The sequence below is a fragment of the Euprymna scolopes genome, chromosome 22, assembly GCF_053919585.1.
Source record: "Euprymna scolopes isolate OS-2025 chromosome 22, ASM5391958v1, whole genome shotgun sequence".
Classification (NCBI taxonomy): domain Eukaryota; kingdom Metazoa; phylum Mollusca; class Cephalopoda; order Sepiida; family Sepiolidae; genus Euprymna; species Euprymna scolopes.
The window spans coordinates 84,728,145-84,749,520 of record NC_136503.1 but is presented as its reverse complement, the minus strand read 5'-3'; the positions used below and the strand labels follow the sequence as shown (position 1 = coordinate 84,749,520).

The window sequence follows — 21,376 nt, the reverse complement described above, 5'->3', positions numbered from 1 at the left end:
TCAGCTTGCCAATGGTCCTGTTTCATAACTTGCATCGATAGAGAGCATGAGTTGTACAGCAGCGCATCTCTAATCTCGCTCGTTGAACATTGTGTCCCTTTCAGACATGATAAAAGGCTCCTATCGCTCTTGGAACTTGTACACAACTAGCTAACTAATAGTCTGTAAAAAAAAATACCGGTTTTCATCAAACCGAAATGGAACCATGTCGTCTTTTCTAGGGCGATCTTTTTATCGTTTCACCATGTATTTGCATTTAATCATGTCTTTGGTTGTGTAGGCGAAGTAAATGCCCCAGGACTTTTAAATAGAAACTAATGAGAGAAGGAAATAAAATAGGGATTTTGAAATGTCGGCGGTGATAAATCAACTTTTTTGCTCGCCATATTTACAGAGGTAATGGGTAGTTCCCATTTACTCTGCTGATCCTGAATGGGCTTCACACTCACCGGACCCTAACCGCACATATTTGTATATGTGCGTTTAACTCAAAGACACTGTCAATCAAAATAATAATAATTCCTGAACTGAAGAGAGTCATTACAGCTAAATCAGGACAGAAGAGAAGTGCATCAATTATATAAACAACTATGTACGCTGTATCCAAGTGTGCCTATCACTTAACAGCGTAAAAAAACACTATTGGACCTTTATTACCGAAACTTTTCCATGATTCACTTCATGTATTTCTTTTCTTCTTTTTTTTTTTTTTTTTAGTTCAGTAAGAACTCACACACCAAGGAGGTCAACCTGGGTCAAACATTTGATTTCTTTATTAGTTACAAAAATATTCGAGTGTTCAGTTTATATTCTAAGTTCTCAAACACTGAGTTAATAAGACAGTGAAAGAAAGTGGAACACTGGTTTGCGGCAAAAATTGCCTTAGTCTAGAAAGATTCTGTCATTGAACGATAAAACCGCTCCTGCGTCTAAATCTGTCTGCTTGGGGAGGCAAGAAAATAGCGACTAAGAGGGCGGCAAAATTATCAAACTCTTTCGGTTGTTTTTATCAAGAAAATTCACATAACGAAACAATCTTAAAGATCACAAAGAGTTACTCTACCTGTATGAAAAGGTGCGTATCCCTGCCACATACTCTTTCTTGCTTTGATATGTAAAAGAATCGATTTCAAAATAAAGTTGGCGATTATCTCTTTTCTTCTCTATACTCATTTTCAGAAGAGGTGTTGCTATTCTTTCACTATATCTTTATTTCCATGAAAAGTGCTCGACTGGGCTTCAATCTTTAGTTCCTCCAGTCACGGCAAAACCTCATCTTCCTATCACAACTACAATTAACTTTAATTTCTTTATCCGTGTGCCTTACATTAAATGGAATTTCTATGAAAACAGTTTATTTCCAAGAACTTTCCTTCTATAGGACGTCATCCTCCCTGGAGACTACAACATGGTCGTCTTAAAATCCAGTGTTAACATACATCATAAACTGTTTTCATAATTAATCCTTTTATGGTTACTTTACCTTTGATTGATTCCTCTAATCATATTCTTCAACATTTCAATTGATAATCCTTTTCATCATTTTAACATTTATACTAGGATGGTTCTTGATGATGAGTAAAAGAAAGGTAACTTACCAAGCGTCGCCCTCCCGCTTCGTAAAGGCATTTGTCGTGGTAGTAATTGGTCCATCCCATTTGGTCAGTCATAGAACGAATACTCCACGCACCGACGGTCACCAAAGATTTCGGGTCAACTTTGTGAATTGCATCAGCTTGCCAATTGATAAATCTGAATAAAAACAAAGATTAGAAAATAAACTTAATTTTTCAACAGATGAATAGCATCAGTTTCTACTGATAATTATTATAATATGGAAATTGCCCCAGACAAGGCATAAAGCTACTTTATGTAAAGAGCTAAATAAGAACGAAGGATGATTACCGTAAAAAAGGAAATGCCTATGGATGTTAATCTTGAAAAGACAAAAATAGGAAGAAAACAGTCAGTAAGAGAATTACATAAGTCCAAGGTTTTGGAAAGAAGCTACTGGAATAAGAAGCTATATTATAGCGAGGTATAAAAACAAAGTAATATTGAAGACGACTAGAGATACGAGTTAAACGAGGTAGAACAAAGGAAGCAGAGAATAGAATAGATATGCCATAATAGTATTTATAGAAAAGACTAAGATTAGCCACATCACATCTATGTGAGAGAGGGTGAAAAGAAGAAGAAAGGCTGCGAGCCAATCAAATTTCAGATGTATATTTTCTCCTTGTTCTTAAATCGGTTCGTACCTAAAATTATTTGTATTTTTCACTTCCTATCTTCAGTTTTACATCCAATATGTTCTATTGTGCAATCTTATTAAGCTTACGATTCTCTGTGTTATATTGTAGACTCCTTGTTGCTGACTATGTTTTTATTATTATTATTATTATTATTATTATTATTATTATTATTATTGTTATTATTATCATTATTATTATTATTATTATTATTATTATTATTATTATTATCATTACAAGGAGCTTTCACACAGGTCATAAAGGATTTCTCCTTGAAAACAACCTGTGGTGTTCCCTCAAAGCTGAGTGACAACAAGTCTCCCCAGATTTCTAGTACTCTCCACCTCTTTCGAAAACATTTGCAAATGAATTTGCATTATTGCAACAGCCGCTTACCATTGATTTCTCGCTAGTCTCCGATGGAGTTTGAACACCAATAAGCTTCCCCAAGGTACCAGTTCTCTTGGCATTTATCCAGCAGCTGTCTGGTCAGCGCTCTCTCCTCACTTTCCATCCTCCTTGAGACTTCTCGATTATTTCGCATCATTCTTTGGGGGAGGGGGAGTTGATTGGGTAATGGGGAGGGGATGGAGGACTTATAGATATGCAGCTTCAATGTTCTTCGTTCCATGTAATGCTTCGTGTTTTGTCTCTGCAGTAGCTCGTCTGGCCCGCACATGTGGCTCATGTATTAGTCTCCGCATTCCAGGGTTTTCCTTAATATTTCAGCTGTTTTCATTATTGTTATTCGTTGTATCTTTCCAGCCATTCCTCTGATTTCAATTTCTCCCATTCTCTTCTAAAAGGTTTACTATTATTATTATTATTATTATTATTATTATTATTATTATTATTATTATTATTATATTATTATTATGTTCCTTAACTTCATAAAACAGAAATGACTTGACGTGATGGTGTACTTGATTCCCACGGAGCTCAACTGTTTCTCAAAATCATTTGGAATTGAGCCAAGCGCATCTATAATGGAAGTTTTCTTTCCACAATCTAGCAATCTCCACCCTCAGTTTCTTATAGTTCCGTAGTTTCTCATTCTTTTTGTTTGCTTTTATTATTGTTGTTGTTGTTGTTGTTGTTGTTGTTGTTATTATTATTATTATTATTATTATTATTATTATTATTATTGGCTCACAAGGAGCTTTCACACAGGTCTTCAGAGATCTCTGCTTGAAAACAACCTGTGGTGTTTCCTGAACGCTGAGTGACACAAGTCTCCCCAGGGTGATGAGGCAAGATATGCAGCTTCAATGTTTTTGGTTCCATGTAACGCTTCTCCATGTTTTGCCTCTGCAGCAGTTTGTCTGGCTCATGCATGTGGCTCAGGTGTAATAAACTACCGCATTCAAGGGTTTCCTTAATATTTCAGTTATTTTCATTATTGTTATTCGTTGTATCTTTCCAGTCATTCCTCTGATTTCAATTTCTTCCATTCTTTTTTCAAGGTTTTTCGGAATTGTTCCTAGTGCTCCTACTATTATAGGTATTATTTTGATTTTCTTCATCTTCCACATCCCATTCAGCTCTCTGGCTAGCTCTGTGTATTTACTCCGTTTCTCCTTTTCTTTGATATTCACCCAGTGGTCAGCTGGGACAGCAAAGTCTACGATTTGACAGGACTTTTCTTTCTTGTTAATTATTACGATATCTGGTCTTCTTGCTTGGATTGGTTTATCCGTTTGTATGTCCATGTCCCATGGGATTTTGTGATTCTTGTTTTCAATTACTGTTGTCAGCTTATGCTTGTATTATTTGTCTGTGCGTTTGAGATGCAGTTGTTTGCATAATTCACAGTGTACTGCCCTCCCGCCTTGATCGTGCCTGGTCTTGTATTCCTTTTGGGCCAGTTTGCTGCATTCTCTTATTATGGTTTATCATTTTATCTCTTTGTCCACAAAGTCTGCATTTGCTGTTTTCTTGTGTTTTGTCGATCTTTGCTTTGTTGTGGTTGGTTCTTATCGAGTTATCTTGTGCTGCAGTTATTAGGGATTCAATTTCTCGGTTTACGTGTCCTTTTTGCATCCATATCCAGGTGTTTTCATCATCTCATCTTTTGTCATTCTTATGAATCTTCCATGTAGTTGCTTCTCTTCCCATTTCTCTTTTCTCGTTTTATCCTTTGTCTCTTTGTTTTCTGTTTTGTTGATTTTTTTTCTGTGTCTCTTGCTGCCATAATTATCCTTTTGGTATTTTGCATTATGTATTTTTTTATTATTTTTTTTGTGTGTGTGTGTGTGTGTCATTCTCCCGCCGTCTTTCATTTTCATGTAGAGTCTGTCAATATTATCCTTTGGGTGTAGTGCACTGTGCATGGTCATGTTTTCTGGTCTTCTGATCGAGTTGTCTCATTTCTTATTTAGTCAACCCTATAAACGGTCCAGAATATCTTACTAGTGATACTGCCCATGTATTTATACCTTTTAGTAAGTTTCTGCTATATAATTTCGTTTCCAGAAGTTTTCTTGTTCTCCTCAGGTATTCGTTTCCAATTCTCTCTTTCATGATGTCTGCTTCCAAGATTCCCAAGTATTTATAGGCATCTTATTCCCCTAGTGCCTTCATATCTATTTAGTTGAGTAGTTCCATGCCTTCTGTCGTCTCCAGTTTCCCCTTTCTTATAACTAGTAGTGCGCACTTTTCTATACTAAATTCCATTTTGATATCCTGGCTGAAGATCCTGACAGTGTTTATTAGTGTCTCTAGTTCCTTTTTGGTTTTTGCAAAAAGTTTCAAATCATCCATGTATATCAGGTGGTTCATTTTTTCATCTGCATTGGAGAACTTGTATCCGGCTTGGCACTTTCTCAGTATACTGTTCAGGGGACTCATGGTTATGATGAACAGTAATGGTGATAACGAATCTCCTTGGAAGATGGCTCTTTGTATGTTGGTTTCTGTTATGTGTTGTCCATCAGTTGTCAGTTCCAGTCTCCATGTTTTCATTACATTTTCTATCATGTTGATGATACTGCTTGGTATTTTATACATTTTTAGGCATTCTATTATCCAGGCTTGGGGATCCTGTCGTACGCTTTTTTTGTAGTTGATCCATGCCATGGCTAAATTCTATCTCCTTCTTTTTACCTCCTTTAGGATCTTTGGATCTATATATAGCAGATCTTGTGTCCCCCTTTTTTCGTTTTTAGCATCCTTTCTGTTCCTCGGGGAGAAGTCCACAATTATTCAAGGAGTAGTAGATTTATTCCCTCAGTTGTGCTGTTAGTATTTTCCACATAGTGGGTAAGCACGTGATTGGCCTATAGTTGTTGTGGGTCGTTCCTTTCTCTGTATCCTTATATATCAGTGTGGTTCTACCTTTTGTCATCCAACCTGGCACGTTTGCTTTCCTGTATACATCTCTTCAGGTTTTGGGTTAGCCTTTCGTGCAATATGAATACTTCTTCTTCTTCTTCTTCTTCTTCTTCTTTTCTTCTTCTTCTTCTTCTTATTCTTCTTCTTATTATTATTGTTGTATTTACCTACTTGTGAAACTATGTTTTCATTTTTTTTTCTTTAGTTTTACTTTTTTCACGGTCAATCTGCTTCCTGTTTCTCTGGCTGTACTGACATGCAGAAGTTTAAATATAATGTAAGCCGACATCTCGCTCATCTCCTTACATAGGCACCTGTAAACATGGTATAAACTAGTAACCCTTTACGTCAAAGTGGCAATATGTCTTGTCTCAGGTGAACAAATCGGTAGATTTTATCAAAAGGTAAACATGAACATTCCATTACAATTTTTTATAAATACTATTTCAACATATTTACACATTTCAAGCGTATTGTTCTTAACATTACGAGTGTATTGTTCTTAACATTACTAGTGTATTGTTCTTAACATTACTAGTGTATTGTTCTTAACATAACGAGTGTATTGTTCTTAACATTACGAGTGTATTGTTCTTAACATTACGAGTGTATTGTTCTTAACATTACTAGTGTATTGTTCTTAACATTACAAGTGTATTGTTCTTAACATTACAAGTGTATTGTTCTTAACATTACGAGTGTATTGTTCTTAACATTACGAGTGTATTGTTCTTAACATTACAAGTGTATTGTTCTTAACATTACGAGTGTATTGTTCTTAACATTACGAGTGTATTGTTCTTAACATTTCAAGCGTATTGTTCTTAACATTACAAGTGTATTGTTCTTAACATTACGAGTGTATTGTTCTTAACATTTCAAGCGTATTGTTCTTAACATTACAAGTGTATTGTTCTTAACATTACGAGTGTATTGTTCTTAACATTACGAGTGTATTGTTCTTAACATTTCAAGCGTATTGTTCTTAACATTACAAGTGTATTGTTCTTAACATTACGAGTGTATTGTTCTTAACATTACGAGTGTATTGTTCTTAACATTACTAGTGTATTGTTCTTAACATTACAAGTGTATTGTTCTTAACATTACGAGTGTATTGTTCTTAACATTACTAGTGTATTGTTCTTAACATTACGAGTGTATTGTTCTTAACATTACAAGCATATTGTTCTTAACATTACAAGTGTATTGTTCTTAACATTACGAGTGTATTGTTCTTAACATTACTAGTGTATTGTTCTTAACATTACAAGCATATTGTTCTTAACATTACAAGTGTATTGTTCTTAACATTACGAGTGTATTGTTCTTAACATTTCAAGCGTATTGTTCTTAACATTACGAGTGTATTGTTCTTAACATTACGAGTGTATTGTTCTTAACATTACGAGTGTATTGTTCTTAACATTACTAGTGTATTGTACTTAACATTACGAGTGTATTGTTCTTAACATTACTAGCGTATTGTTCTTAACATTACGAGTGTATTGTTCTTAACATTACAAGTGTATTGTTCTTAACATTACAAGTGTATTGTTCTTAACATTACGAGTGTATTGTTCTTAACATTACAAGTGTATTGTTCTTAACATTACAAGTGTATTGTTCTTAACATTACAAGTGTATTGTTCTTAACATTACAAGTGTATTGTTCTTAACATTACGAGTGTATTGTTCTTAACATTACTAGTGTATTGTTCTTAACATTACAAGTGTATTGTTCTTAACATTACGAGTGTATTGTTCTTAACATTACGAGTGTATTGTTCTTAACATTACAAGTGTATTGTTCTTAACATTACGAGTGTATTGTTCTTAACATTACGAGTGTATTGTTCTTAACATTACGAGTGTATTGTTCTTAACATTACAAGTGTATTGTTCTTAACATTACAAGTGTATTGTTCTTAACATTACGAGTGTATTGTTCTTAACATTACTAGTGTATTGTTCTTAACATTACAAGTGTATTGTTCTTAACATTACGAGTGTATTGTTCTTAACATTACTAGTGTATTGTTCTTAACATTACGAGTGTATTGTTCTTAACATTACGAGTGTATTGTTCTTAACATTACGAGTGTATTGTTCTTAACATTACTAGTGTATTGTTCTTAACATTACGAGTGTATTGTTCTTAACATTACAAGCGTATTGTTCTTAACATTACGAGTGTATTGTTCTTAACATTACGAGTGTATTGTTCTTAACATTACTAGTGTATTGTTCTTAACATTACAAGTGTATTGTTCTTAACATTACGAGTGTATTGTTCTTAACATTACAAGTGTATTGTTCTTAACATTACAAGTGTATTGTTCTTAACATTACGAGTGTATTGTTCTTAACATTACGAGTGTATTGTTCTTAACATTACGAGTGTATTGTTCTTAACATTACTAGTGTATTGTTCTTAACATTACGAGTGTATTGTTCTTAACATTACGAGTGTATTGTTCTTAACATTACGAGTGTATTGTTCTTAACATTACGAGTGTATTGTTCTTAACATTACAAGTGTATTGTTCTTAACATTACGAGTGAATTGTTCTTAACATTACAAGTGTATTGTTCTTAACATTAAAAGTGTATTGTTCTTAACATTTCAAGCGTATTGTTCTTAACATTACGAGTGTATTGTTCTTAACATTACGAGTGTATTGTTCTTAACATTACGAGTGTATTGTTCTTAACATAACGAGTGTATTGTTCTTAACATTACGAGTGTATTGTTCTTAACATTACGAGTGTATTGTTCTTAACATTACTAGTGTATTGTTCTTAACATTACAAGTGTATTGTTCTTAACATTACAAGTGTATTGTTCTTAACATTACGAGTGTATTGTTCTTAACATTACGAGTGTATTGTTCTTAACATTACACGTGTATTGTTCTTAACATTACGAGTGTATTGTTCTTAACATTACGAGTGTATTGTTCTTAACATTTCAAGCGTATTGTTCTTAACATTACAAGTGTATTGTTCTTAACATTACGAGTGTATTGTTCTTAACATTTCAAGCGTATTGTTCTTAACATTACAAGTGTATTGTTCTTAACATTACGAGTGTATTGTTCTTAACATTACGAGTGTATTGTTCTTAACATTTCAAGCGTATTGTTCTTAACATTACAAGTGTATTGTTCTTAACATTACGAGTGTATTGTTCTAAACATTACGAGTGTATTGTTCTTAACATTACTAGTGTATTGTTCTTAACATTACAAGTGTATTGTTCTTAACATTACGAGTGTATTGTTCTTAACATTACTAGTGTATTGTTCTTAACATTACGAGTGTATTGTTCTTAACATTACAAGCATATTGTTCTTAACATTACAAGTGTATTGTTCTTAACATTACGAGTGTATTGTTCTTAACATTACTAGTGTATTGTTCTTAACATTACAAGCATATTGTTCTTAACATTACAAGTGTATTGTTCTTAACATTACGAGTGTATTGTTCTTAACATTTCAAGCGTATTGTTCTTAACATTACGAGTGTATTGTTCTTAACATTACGAGTGTATTGTTCTTAACATTACGAGTGTATTGTTCTTAACATTACTAGTGTATTGTACTTAACATTACGAGTGTATTGTTCTTAACATTACTAGCGTATTGTTCTTAACATTACGAGTGTATTGTTCTTAACATTACAAGTGTATTGTTCTTAACATTACAAGTGTATTGTTCTTAACATTACGAGTGTATTGTTCTTAACATTACAAGTGTATTGTTCTTAACATTACAAGTGTATTGTTCTTAACATTACAAGTGTATTGTTCTTAACATTACAAGTGTATTGTTCTTAACATTACGAGTGTATTGTTCTTAACATTACTAGTGTATTGTTCTTAACATTACAAGTGTATTGTTCTTAACATTACGAGTGTATTGTTCTTAACATTACGAGTGTATTGTTCTTAACATTACAAGTGTATTGTTCTTAACATTACGAGTGTATTGTTCTTAACATTACGAGTGTATTGTTCTTAACATTACGAGTGTATTGTTCTTAACATTACAAGTGTATTGTTCTTAACATTACAAGTGTATTGTTCTTAACATTACGAGTGTATTGTTCTTAACATTACTAGTGTATTGTTCTTAACATTACAAGTGTATTGTTCTTAACATTACGAGTGTATTGTTCTTAACATTACTAGTGTATTGTTCTTAACATTACGAGTGTATTGTTCTTAACATTACGAGTGTATTGTTCTTAACATTACGAGTGTATTGTTCTTAACATTACTAGTGTATTGTTCTTAACATTACAAGTGTATTGTTCTTAACATTACGAGTGTATTGTTCTTAACATTACAAGTGTATTGTTCTTAACATTACAAGTGTATTGTTCTTAACATTACGAGTGTATTGTTCTTAACATTACGAGTGTATTGTTCTTAACATTACGAGTGTATTGTTCTTAACATTACTAGTGTATTGTTCTTAACATTACGAGTGTATTGTTCTTAACATTACGAGTGTATTGTTCTTAACATTACGAGTGTATTGTTCTTAACATTACGAATGTATTGTTCTTAACATTACGAGTGTATTGTTCTTAACATTACTAGTGTATTGTTCTTAACATTACGAGTGTATTGTTCTTAACATTACAAGCGTATTGTTCTTAACATTACGAGTGTATTGTTCTTAACATTACGAGTGTATTGTTCTTAACATTACTAGTGTATTGTTCTTAACATTACAAGTGTATTGTTCTTAACATTACGAGTGTATTGTTCTTAACATTACTAGTGTATTGTTCTTAACATTACAAGTGTATTGTTCTTAACATTACGAGTGTATTGTTCTTAACATTACTAGTGTATTGTTCTTAACATTACGAGTGTATTGTTCTTAACATTACAAGTGTATTGTTCTTAACATTACGAGTGTATTGTTCTTAACATTACTAGTGTATTGTTCTTAACATTACGAGTGTATTGTTCTTAACATTACTAGTGTATTGTTCTTAACATTACGAGTGTATTGTTCTTAACATTACAAGCGTATTGTTCTTAACATTACGAGTGTATTGTTCTTAACATTACGAGTGTATTGTTCTTAACATTACTAGTGTATTGTTCTTAACATTACAAGTGTATTGTTCTTAACATTACGAGTGTATTGTTCTTAACATTACGAGTGTATTGTTCTTAACATTACTAGTGTATTGTTCTTAACATTACAAGTGTATTGTTCTTAACATTACGAGTGTATTGTTCTTAACATTACAAGTGTATTGTTCTTAACATTACAAGTGTATTGTTCTTAACATTACGAGTGTATTGTTCTTAACATTACGAGTGTATTGTTCTTAACATTACGAGTGTATTGTTCTTAACATTACGAGTGTATTGTTCTTACATTACAAGTGTATTGTTCTTAACATTACGAGTGTATTGTTCTTAACATTACGAGTGTATTGTTCTTAACATTACGAGTGTATTGTTCTTAACATTACAAGTGTATTGTTCTTAACATTACAAGTGTATTGTTCTTAACATTACGAGTGTATTGTTCTTAACATTACGAGTGTATTGTTCTTAACATTACGAGTGTATTGTTCTTAACATTACAAGTGTATTGTTCTTAACATTACAAGTGTATTGTTCTTAACATTACGAGTGTATTGTTCTTAACATTACGAGTGTATTGTTCTTAACATTTCAAGCGTATTGTTCTTAACATTACAAGTGTATTGTTCTTAACATTACGAGTGTATTGTTCTTAACATTTCAAGCGTATTGTTCTTAACATTACAAGCGTATTGTTCTTAACATTACGAGTGTATTGTTCTTAACATTACGAGTGTATTGTTCTTAAAATTTCAAGCGTATTGTTCTTAACATTACAAGTGTATTGTTCTTAACATTACGAGTGTATTGTTCTTAACATTACGAGTGTATTGTTCTTAACATTACTAGTGTATTGTTCTTAACATTACAAGTGTATTGTTCTTAACATTACGAGTGTATTGTTCTTAACATTACTAGTGTATTGTTCTTAACATTACGAGTGTATTGTTCTTAACATTACAAGCATATTGTTCTTAACATTACAAGTGTATTGTTCTTAACATTACGAGTGTATTGTTCTTAACATTACAAGTGTATTGTTCTTAACATTACAAGCATATTGTTCTTAACATTACAAGTGTATTGTTCTTAACATTACGAGTGTATTGTTCTTAACATTTCAAGCGTATTGTTCTTAACATTACGAGTGTATTGTTCTTAACATTACTAGTGTATTGTTCTTAACATTACGAGTGTATTGTTCTTAACATTACTAGTGTATTGTTCTTAACATTACGAGTGTATTGTTCTTAACATTACGAGTGTATTGTTCTTAACATTACGAGTGTATTGTTCTTAACATTACAAGTGTATTGTTCTTAACATTACGAGTGTATTGTTCTTAACATTACGAGTGTATTGTTCTTAACATTACGAGTGTATTGTTCTTAACATTTCAAGCGTATTGTTCTTAACATTACTAGTGTATTGTTCTTAACATTACGAGTGTATTGTTCTTAACATTTCAAGCGTATTGTTCTTAATATTACAAGTGTATTGTTCTTAACATTACGAGTGTATTGTTCTTAACATTACGAGTGTATTGTTCTTAACATTTCAAGCGTATTGTTCTTAACATTACAAGTGTATTGTTCTTAACATTACGAGTGTATTGTTCTTACATTACAAGCGTATTGTTCTTAACATTACGAGTGTATTGTTCTTAACATTACGAGTGTATTGTTCTTAACATTACGAGTGTATTGTTCTTAACATTACAAGTGTATTCTTCTTAACATTACAAGTGTATTGTTCTTAACATTACGAGTGTATTGTTCTTAACATTACGAGTGTATTGTTCTTAACATTACAAGTGTATTGTTCTTACATTACAAGTGTATTGTTCTTAACATTACAAGTGTATTGTTCTTAACATTACGAGTGTATTGTTCTTAACATTACAAGCGTATTGTTCTTAACATTACAAGTGTATTGTTCTTAACATTACGAGTGTATTGTTCTTAACATTACGAGTGTATTGTTCTTAACATTACGAGTGTATTGTTCTTAACATTACGAGTGTATTGTTCTTACATTACAAGTGTATTGTTCTTAACATTACGAGTGTATTGTTCTTAACATTACAAGTGTATTGTTCTTAACATTACAAGTGTATTGTTCTTAACATTACAAGTGCATTGTTCTTAACATTACAAGTGTATTGTTCTTAACATTACAAGCATATTGTTCTTAACATTACAAGTGTATTGTTCTTAACATTACAAGTGTATTGTTCTTAACATTACAAGTGTATTGTTCTTAACATTTCAAGCGTATTGTTCTTAACATTACGAGTGTATTGTTCTTAACATTACGAGTGTATTGTTCTTAACATTACAAGTGTATTGTTCTTAACATTACGAGTGTATTGTTCTTAACATTACAAGTGTATTGTTCTTAACATTACAAGTGTATTGTTCTTAACATTACGAGTGTATTGTTCTTAACATTACGAGTGTATTGTTCTTAACATTACAAGTGTATTGTTCTTAACATTACAAGCGTATTGTTCTTAACATTACAAGTGTATTGTTCTTAACATTACGAGTGTATTGTTCTTAACATTACGAGTGTATTGTTCTTAACATTACGAGTGTATTGTTCTTAACATTACAAGTGTATTGTTCTTAACATTACAAGCGTATTGTTCTTAACATTTCAAGCGTATTGTTCTTAACATTACAAGCGTATTGTTCTTAACATTACATGTGTAATGCTAAATGTATTTTAACTCGAAATGGTTGCTCATTTGCAAATATTTCAGGAAAATGCAGGGTACAAAACCATCTTTGAAATTTAGTCGCCGACAACCTTTTCGCCTCCGTCCTTAGTCTTTCTCACAGAAGAGACGTCTCCGCTCTATCGTTACATTTATGGTAGGTACTCGACTGAGCTCCGATCTATAGTTCTCCCTGTAAAAACTTTTTCAACAAATGATGTCTAGCTACAACAATCATAAAAAACTTCTCACTCTCTCGATCTGTGCCTAAAACTAAACGAAAATATCATGAGTAAATTTTCTTTCCTAGAATTTCCAGTCTGTTGAACACAATATCGTAGGGCTGCTTCCCAGCTGACTCTAGCATGATTGTTTTCAATTCTAATGTAAATAAATTCCTGTTGAGCCCTCCTCTTTAATAATCTAGTCCTACAAATATTCCACCATTACTGATCATGTTGTCTCACCATCTACCTAACATTTTACCATAGAGTGATCACTTATGCACGAATTTTCATTGCATTATATTCAGGTCACTAAATTGCGGTTTTGTCCAAATATTGTCTGTAAATTACACTTTGCTAAACACTTAACTTATAAATTAAGAAAACTCAACACTCGTGCAGTTTAGGTTCGAAGGACAATATTTTTGTTTTTATTTTTTAAGATTCCAAGGGGAGACAACTCAATGACATTAAAGTTTCGCATAACGTATTGGTAAAAGCAAAACAAACAACTTAACAATAACACAAAACAAAACATTGTCTTCAGACATTTATTGAATTAAAATATTTTTAGTTTTTATAAAATAGTTAGAATATCGAAATAAATTACAGCAGACATTTTTTGTATTTATATGAAAACTAGCGGGAGTATCCGGCGTTGCCTGGGTGTGAAGAGGTTTTATGGTAAGGGTATTGATCAACGGAACCTTAAAAAAATGACCAAACCCCTTAAAAATTCTAAATAGCAGCGAGTACACGTGCGAGTGCAAAAAAAAAAAAGTAGTAAGCATGCAGGCAGGCTCGAACCTGTAACGCTAAGAGGAAAAGCAAGTGAAAAAAAGCAAACCGTTTTGTCGCCGCGCCCAGCGCGACATACAATGTCGCCGCCGTTCAAATTAAGGTTAGTCATTTTGATGACTTTGCAAAATTGTTAACGAAAAAAGTGACCCCTTCTTGTAAAAAACGATCCAGTTAACGAGGTATTAATGTTCTGGGCCAATTTTTGGATATTTGTCAGCCTAGAGACTGAGCTTTCAAACGATACTAATTTTGTCAGTGTTGGTCACGTATGTCGAAAGTTTTAGTGAGGCATACAAACATACATACACACACTAACAGGCAGGTGAAATTTATATGAAAACTAGCGGGGTACCCGTCGTTAAATAAGTTTTATAGTAATGGTATTTATTAATGGAGTCCTAAAAAAATGTTTCAACCCCACCCACCCCCAAGAAAAATGAAAATAGCAGCGAGTACCCGTGCGAGCTCAAAAAAGTAAGGAGCCAGACAGGCTCGAAGCTGTAACGCTAAGAGGAAACCGTTTAGTCATCTCGCCCACGCGACTTGTGACGGGCGTTCGAAATAACATGTTTCATGCGTACATCGATGTCGCTAGGCGTGAATGACTTTGCAAAAATGTCGACGAAAAAAATTGACCCCTCTTTGTAGGAAACGGCCCAGTTAACGGTGAAAGAATTAATGAATTTTGGGATATTTGTCGGCCAAGAAACTGAGCTTTCAAGCGATATTAATTTCGCCAGTGTTGGTCGCGTGTGTCGAATGTTTTAGTGAGACATACATACATGATGATGAGTGCAATGTCTTTTCAGACGAGTGCCACTCCCTCAGACACTTAAAGTCAATGAGCCCAAAAATTACTTCCATCGCAACAGGACCATTTTTATAGACAAATCCCTGAGGGAGTATCTATACACAGATGATGTTACAGAGTCTTAGCTTTGTACGACAGCTAAGTCTCTCTCTCGGTTCAAAATGTTGAGATCCAGCAACAAGCAAGAGCAAGATAGCAAGCAACAAGTTAAACTGCAGACCAGCTTAATGCGGATACTGGTCTTCCGCTTTATGGTTTTTTAAATCAGAGATTTGTTTCTCCCAGAAAGGTTGCCTTCATCACAGCTTACGGGAGTCCTCTCCACCCCAACACACACATACATACACACAAACACACACAGTGCTAGTTGGCCGTTGACCCCGAAAAAGGGTCCATTCGCCCTTCGGAAGGTCTTGTTTTTAATCCTTTAGGGAGACTAGCCACCCTCCTCACCAAACAAGTTTGGTGGGGTAACCAATTTAGTCGCTAGTGATCCGACCATGAGGCAGGTAGTACTGGGTTACATGGTACCATTAGCATATGACATGACCTGACATACATACATACATACATGCATACATACATATATACGTACATACATACATAAATATATACATGCATACGTACATACATACACACTAAAAGACAGGTGAGATTTATATAATAGATAACTTTTTAATAAACAGTTTCTCTAGTAAAAATAAAATTCTGAAATGAATGAAAATGTATGACTTAAAAAAAACGAACGAAATTTTATAGAATTAAACTGTCGTAATAAATCAAAATAACCATTAAAAGTTATAAACTTTAAGAACTTCTTGAATTGTCACCCCTTGGAATTCTTCAAAACTGAAATCAAAAAATGTTCTCAAAACCTAAAATGCACACATGCCGAAAACACTGTTAAACTATATAACAGGATGAAGCTACAATTATATTTTAATATGCATCGAGAGATCTGTGGTTGATTAGATATCAAGATTCATATTAAAGGTCTGTGTAGTTCTAGGCTTTACCCAAAGACTCTCCAAACTGACTTCTACCAAAGCCAGTGACCACGCCACAGATCCTCATCAAATCGGACTTACCTTTGTATTTCACTCATTGTAAATTCATGACCGGCCCAACCAGCCCCGGAGAAAAGTAACTTAAGCGTATCGGTACACGGATTTGTGCTTGGCACGTAAGGTTTCAGGACTCCTTCGGGTTCATTGATAATTTCCCATCCACCAAGCGACGGTTCATCTTTGAGAGCTGCCACTAGAGGTTTCAGGGCCCGACTGATGTAAGACTGAAGTTTCACGCCATCTTTAAAAAGTCCCTGCAACTTCCAGTGTTGCCTTCCAATTGGCAACGCTCCGTTCCACAAAACCAAAATGACAAGGATGTTGAGTCGCCGAGCCATCCACAAATATTCGCGTACGTCATTAATAAAGGTGTTTCGAACATCTAGTCTGATCGTCATGCCGTTATTCGTCATATAGGGTGTACTTTCACCTCCACAGTGTAGCCAGATGCCTAGCAATAAAAAGAATTCAAGTTAGTATTCGTTTGCTTTGTTTGTTTGTTTGTTTGTTTGTTTGTTTGTTTGGGTTTTATTTTTTTTGGTGTTGTTGTTGTTGTTGTTCAATTTAACTGTATAATAATTAGATCTTAATGTGTGAAAATACGATTAGAATAGGAAAGTTCCACGTTAAGTAAAATTAAGTGCAATTTTCCATTAGAAGTCGAGGAAGATTTACGTATCCCGGCATTACGTCAGAGACAGGAAGTTGCTAGTGAGACAAGTAAAGTTAATTCACCGAGCAGAACTGTTTTGCACCACTTTTATGCTGCCTTACGGGGATTAAAATTAAGACGTAGTGATATTAAATATTATATCTAGTATTCTTATTCCAGTTTTCACCAAAATCTACTAAATAATTTTGAGTTTAGAAAATGCCTAAAACTTAAAGCTTGGGGATTATTTAGAAAAAACTGAAATTCGGGGAATCTTACTTAAATAGTAACTTAGTATCTATAGATCAAATTTAATGCAACTGTGAATTTTAAAATGGGGTTGTACTCATATTAAGCCCGCAAAAACACGTTCAAATAAACTGAAATTTAAATAATACTAGCAGATCATCGGGCGTTGCTCGGTGGTAAGATACGCTTAAATATGATATTTTGATTAATGAAGATTGCGTATTTATTATTATAAAAACAATTCTCTACTGATTACTACATTGAATCCAATATATTTGTAACAGAGCGCGCGTGTATGGGCGCGTGTAAGGAAAACAGTAGCAGCAGGAGGTTAGTCGGATAGCGAAAATATTAGCAGTAGCAGCAACTGTTAAAGCACGTATGCAAATTAGCTAGTGTGTGCGAGCTTGCGTCACAAGAAAAAAGGAGGAAACTACACCACATTGGCGAAAAGAGAAGCAAGCTGCAGTCGGACAAGATGGACGTGTGAAAGTCGAGAGCGAGAAATGGTTGGCTAGCGGCAGCATGAAGTGGCGACAACAGAGAATTTTAAAAAGCACATCTGTGTGTGAAAAGACTTTGGAAATATAATGAAATGTGGGGTTTCGGAAGAACCACGAATAAATGCATTTCATTTGCAATTTAAACAATAACGAGTTGGATTTTGTTTTCTTTCCTATTTATTTTTGTTTGTTCCTGCGACAGTACGAACGTTACATAATGTAGTGAGATTAAAACTAATATATATATATATATATATATATAATGACTTTAGCTAAAAGCGAAACCAAAACATACGTGTGTGTGTGTGTGTATTTGTGTCAAAACATTGTTAATTCACTGCCCGCACAACAGCAGCCGAATGGCGGAACTGTTAGGAGCTCCGACTGTCGTTTTGGCGGTCGAGTTTCGATCCTGGCTGTAGGTAGTTGCTTGTCTAGCCCCACTGATGAGCTGTGATACAGCGGAACAGTAGCGTATGTGGATGACTACACACTCACACACACACACACACACACACACACACACACACACATATATATATATATATATATATATATATATATATATATATATATATTGTAATCCCATTTTTAAAAGATGACATCAGCCGATTGTCGAAGACAAGGTTAAAGCAAAGGCGCACGGCCCACAGAGTTTTATAATCATATAGATGTATTAATTGATTTAAAAAGCACTGAACCGTTTGGATGGTAATATAGATCTGATAAGTGAACAGAAATTTCGTTTTTTTTTTTATTTCGGTTAAAAGAATTCTTGTACGATGATGAATAAAATTAATTTTCCAAAGAGAATAATTTAAGACGCACATGATTTTCATCAAATAAAAATGAACGATCAGATAATAAAGACGTTATCATCATGTTTTTGTAAAACTGTGTGGTGACATCATTCAACAGCAAAAGGTAATGTGTGAAACATCCTTAATATGAACTTTGTCTCCCTCATCTTATTATGAACTTTATCTAACTCTCCCAAGAATGTGCATCCCCTATCTCAACTCTCGCTAATATATGTTATAAGATGAAACACTCCAGAACTGTATAAATGTTTTCTATCTCTCCCTCATCACCATCGAATATATGTACCCGTCATCTTAAATATGCCCCTATCCCTATGCAACAAGATATTAGGTTATGTTAAAAAAAAATAGGTTAGTGAGAATTCTTTGTGCAGAAGCGTGTTTTGGAGAACGGTGCCTAGCCACGTGAGTGGGTCACGTTTGAAACCACACGTCTGACGTCATAGAAAAAGGAATTCTCGATAATAGGAGCTAGGATAAGCAGTCAGGAAGATCGGAGGCAGTCGAGTCCGGATCGAACAGTCAGCAGAGTCGGTCCGACAGAGCTGACATGATCAGAGGAGGGTCCCTTTAGAAGCGAAGGGAGAACGTTTAATCATGTAGTACGACTTTGAATTCCTTGACGTCATCATCATTTTACCGGTCGATCTGATAATAAAGAAGTTATCATCATGTTTTTGTAAAGCTGTGTCGTGTCATCATTCAACAGCAAAAGGTAATATGTGAAACATCCTTAATCTGAACTTTGTCATCCTCATCGTTATTATGAACTTTATCTAACTCTCCCAAGAGTGTGCATCCCCTATCTCAACCCTAGCTAATATATGTTATAAGAAAGACTCCAGAGCTGTATAAATGTCATCTACTTCTCTCTCTCTCATCATCGTCTATCCTGTATATATGTACCCGTTATCTTAAAAAAAAACACCAAAACTATGCAACACTTAAGCTTAATTGATATCAAGACGAAATAGAAATGAATGAATTTTAATACAAATCTGAAAATTTTGAATTTTCAAATTAGGGCTTGTGCTCCTGTTAACATCCTAAAACCATTGAAAATATTGCAAAAAAATAAAACACGTAAAATAAAATGTAAAAACATATAAAAATTTATAATCATAAAAATATATGAACCCATAAAACGATATGTACACATACAAATATATAATCACATACAATATATAAACCTATCAGAATATAGAAACACATAATATATAAAACATGGAAAATACAAATACATATACAATATATAAACATATAAAATATAAAAACGCATACAAATATAAAAATACATGCAAATATAAAAACACATACGCATATAATCACACAGACAAATATTAAAACATATAAAATATAAAACGCATACAAATATAAAATCACATACAAATTTAAAAACATATACAAATATTAAAAAATATAAAAACGCACACAAATATAAAAATATATACATATATAAAAATACATACAAATATAAAAATACATAAAATATAAAACATAAAGATATAAAAAAAATACAAATATAAAAACACATACAAATATAAAAACATATAAAAATATAAAAAAAATAAGTTTCTATCTTTTTATAATATCATGAAATATGAAAATATAAAAGATTATAAAAATATATAAACACATAATATATTGTCTTGAATAAAAATCATGTTCTGGATTTCGATCAAAATTGGAATAAGGATTCTAGACATAGTGTTAATTAACATATCTTGATTGTAATCTTTGTAAGGTGCTATAAAAGTGATGCAAAATTGTTTTTTGGAGACTTCATTTCTTCTCGTGTACTTATACACCTCGCTTTCTGTGTCTATGTGTGCCTTTATGTTTGTTTTGCTTTTATAAAAAGCATCGAATACTCACGGATTGAATTTCCACCTGCGGCTTGAACTGCTTTCAGTGTTTCATAAAATTTCGATTTCGACTTTTTAAAATTATTATTACCAAAATCCTGCGCGTAATTGATCCACGCCTGATTAACACCCGACAAAAAGACCATTTCGTTCCGATAGTGGAAATGTCCGTCGCGAACATAAAGTCTGCTGCCTGCTAAGAATAAAAAGGAGAATATTTTCAGGAGAAGGAAAAATATGAACGCCAGTTTTTTTTTTTTATTTGATTCGTTTATTTTTTTTTATGGAAATGTAAGTAAAACAAAAGTAGAATCAACTCATTCAGTAATTTAGCGGTAGTAGTAGTAGTAGTAGTAGTAGTAGTAGTAGTAGTAGTAGTAGTAATAGTAGTAGTAATTCTGCTGAAAATGAAAAAGATATGGTCTCCAGAGGATAAATCTCAAAAGGTGAGGTACCATGAGGGATGTTTCCCTATAATAATTAGACTCGCTTGACGAACAAAGAAATAATAATAATAATAATAATAATAATAATAATAATAATAATAATAACAACAACAACAACAATAACAACAATAACAACAATAACAACAATGATGATGATGATGATGATGATGATGACGACGACGACGACGACGACGACGACGACAGATGATGATATGGTGCCGCATTCGTGGGTACTCAGGACGTTAAAAATGGTAGGGGTGGCTGAAAATATAATTGAGTTTATAGGGAAAAGTATGAGCATGGGAAACTATTAGGGACAGTCAACATAAGACGCGATATTTTCCAATGATATTCCTTTTCGTCAATTCTGTTCATAACAGCACTCATACCATTGACACATGTACTAACAGAGAAAATGATGGGATACCAACTGGAGATGAATAGACCGAAGACCAGCCACGTGTTATTTATGGACGACATGAAATTGGCAAAACAGAAAAGGAAATTTACTCTCTGGTTA

General features: G+C 33.2%; 1 protein-coding gene across 2 annotated transcripts in view; it reads right to left on the bottom strand.

Moving 5' to 3' along the window:
- LOC145243535 (mannan endo-1,4-beta-mannosidase-like) overlaps positions 1-21,376 on the bottom strand; it is a 78,455-nt gene that overhangs the window by 17,117 nt on the left and 39,962 nt on the right. For both annotated transcript variants that reach the window (XM_080106508.1, XM_080106507.1), the window contains exons 4-6: positions 20,421-20,606; positions 16,342-16,771; positions 1,599-1,752 (exon numbers count right to left, since the gene is read on the bottom strand). In XM_080106508.1, the coding sequence (XP_079962634.1) occupies positions 1,599-1,752; positions 16,342-16,771; positions 20,421-20,606 (770 nt within the window). The remainder of the gene's footprint in view (positions 1-1,598; positions 1,753-16,341; positions 16,772-20,420; positions 20,607-21,376) is intronic.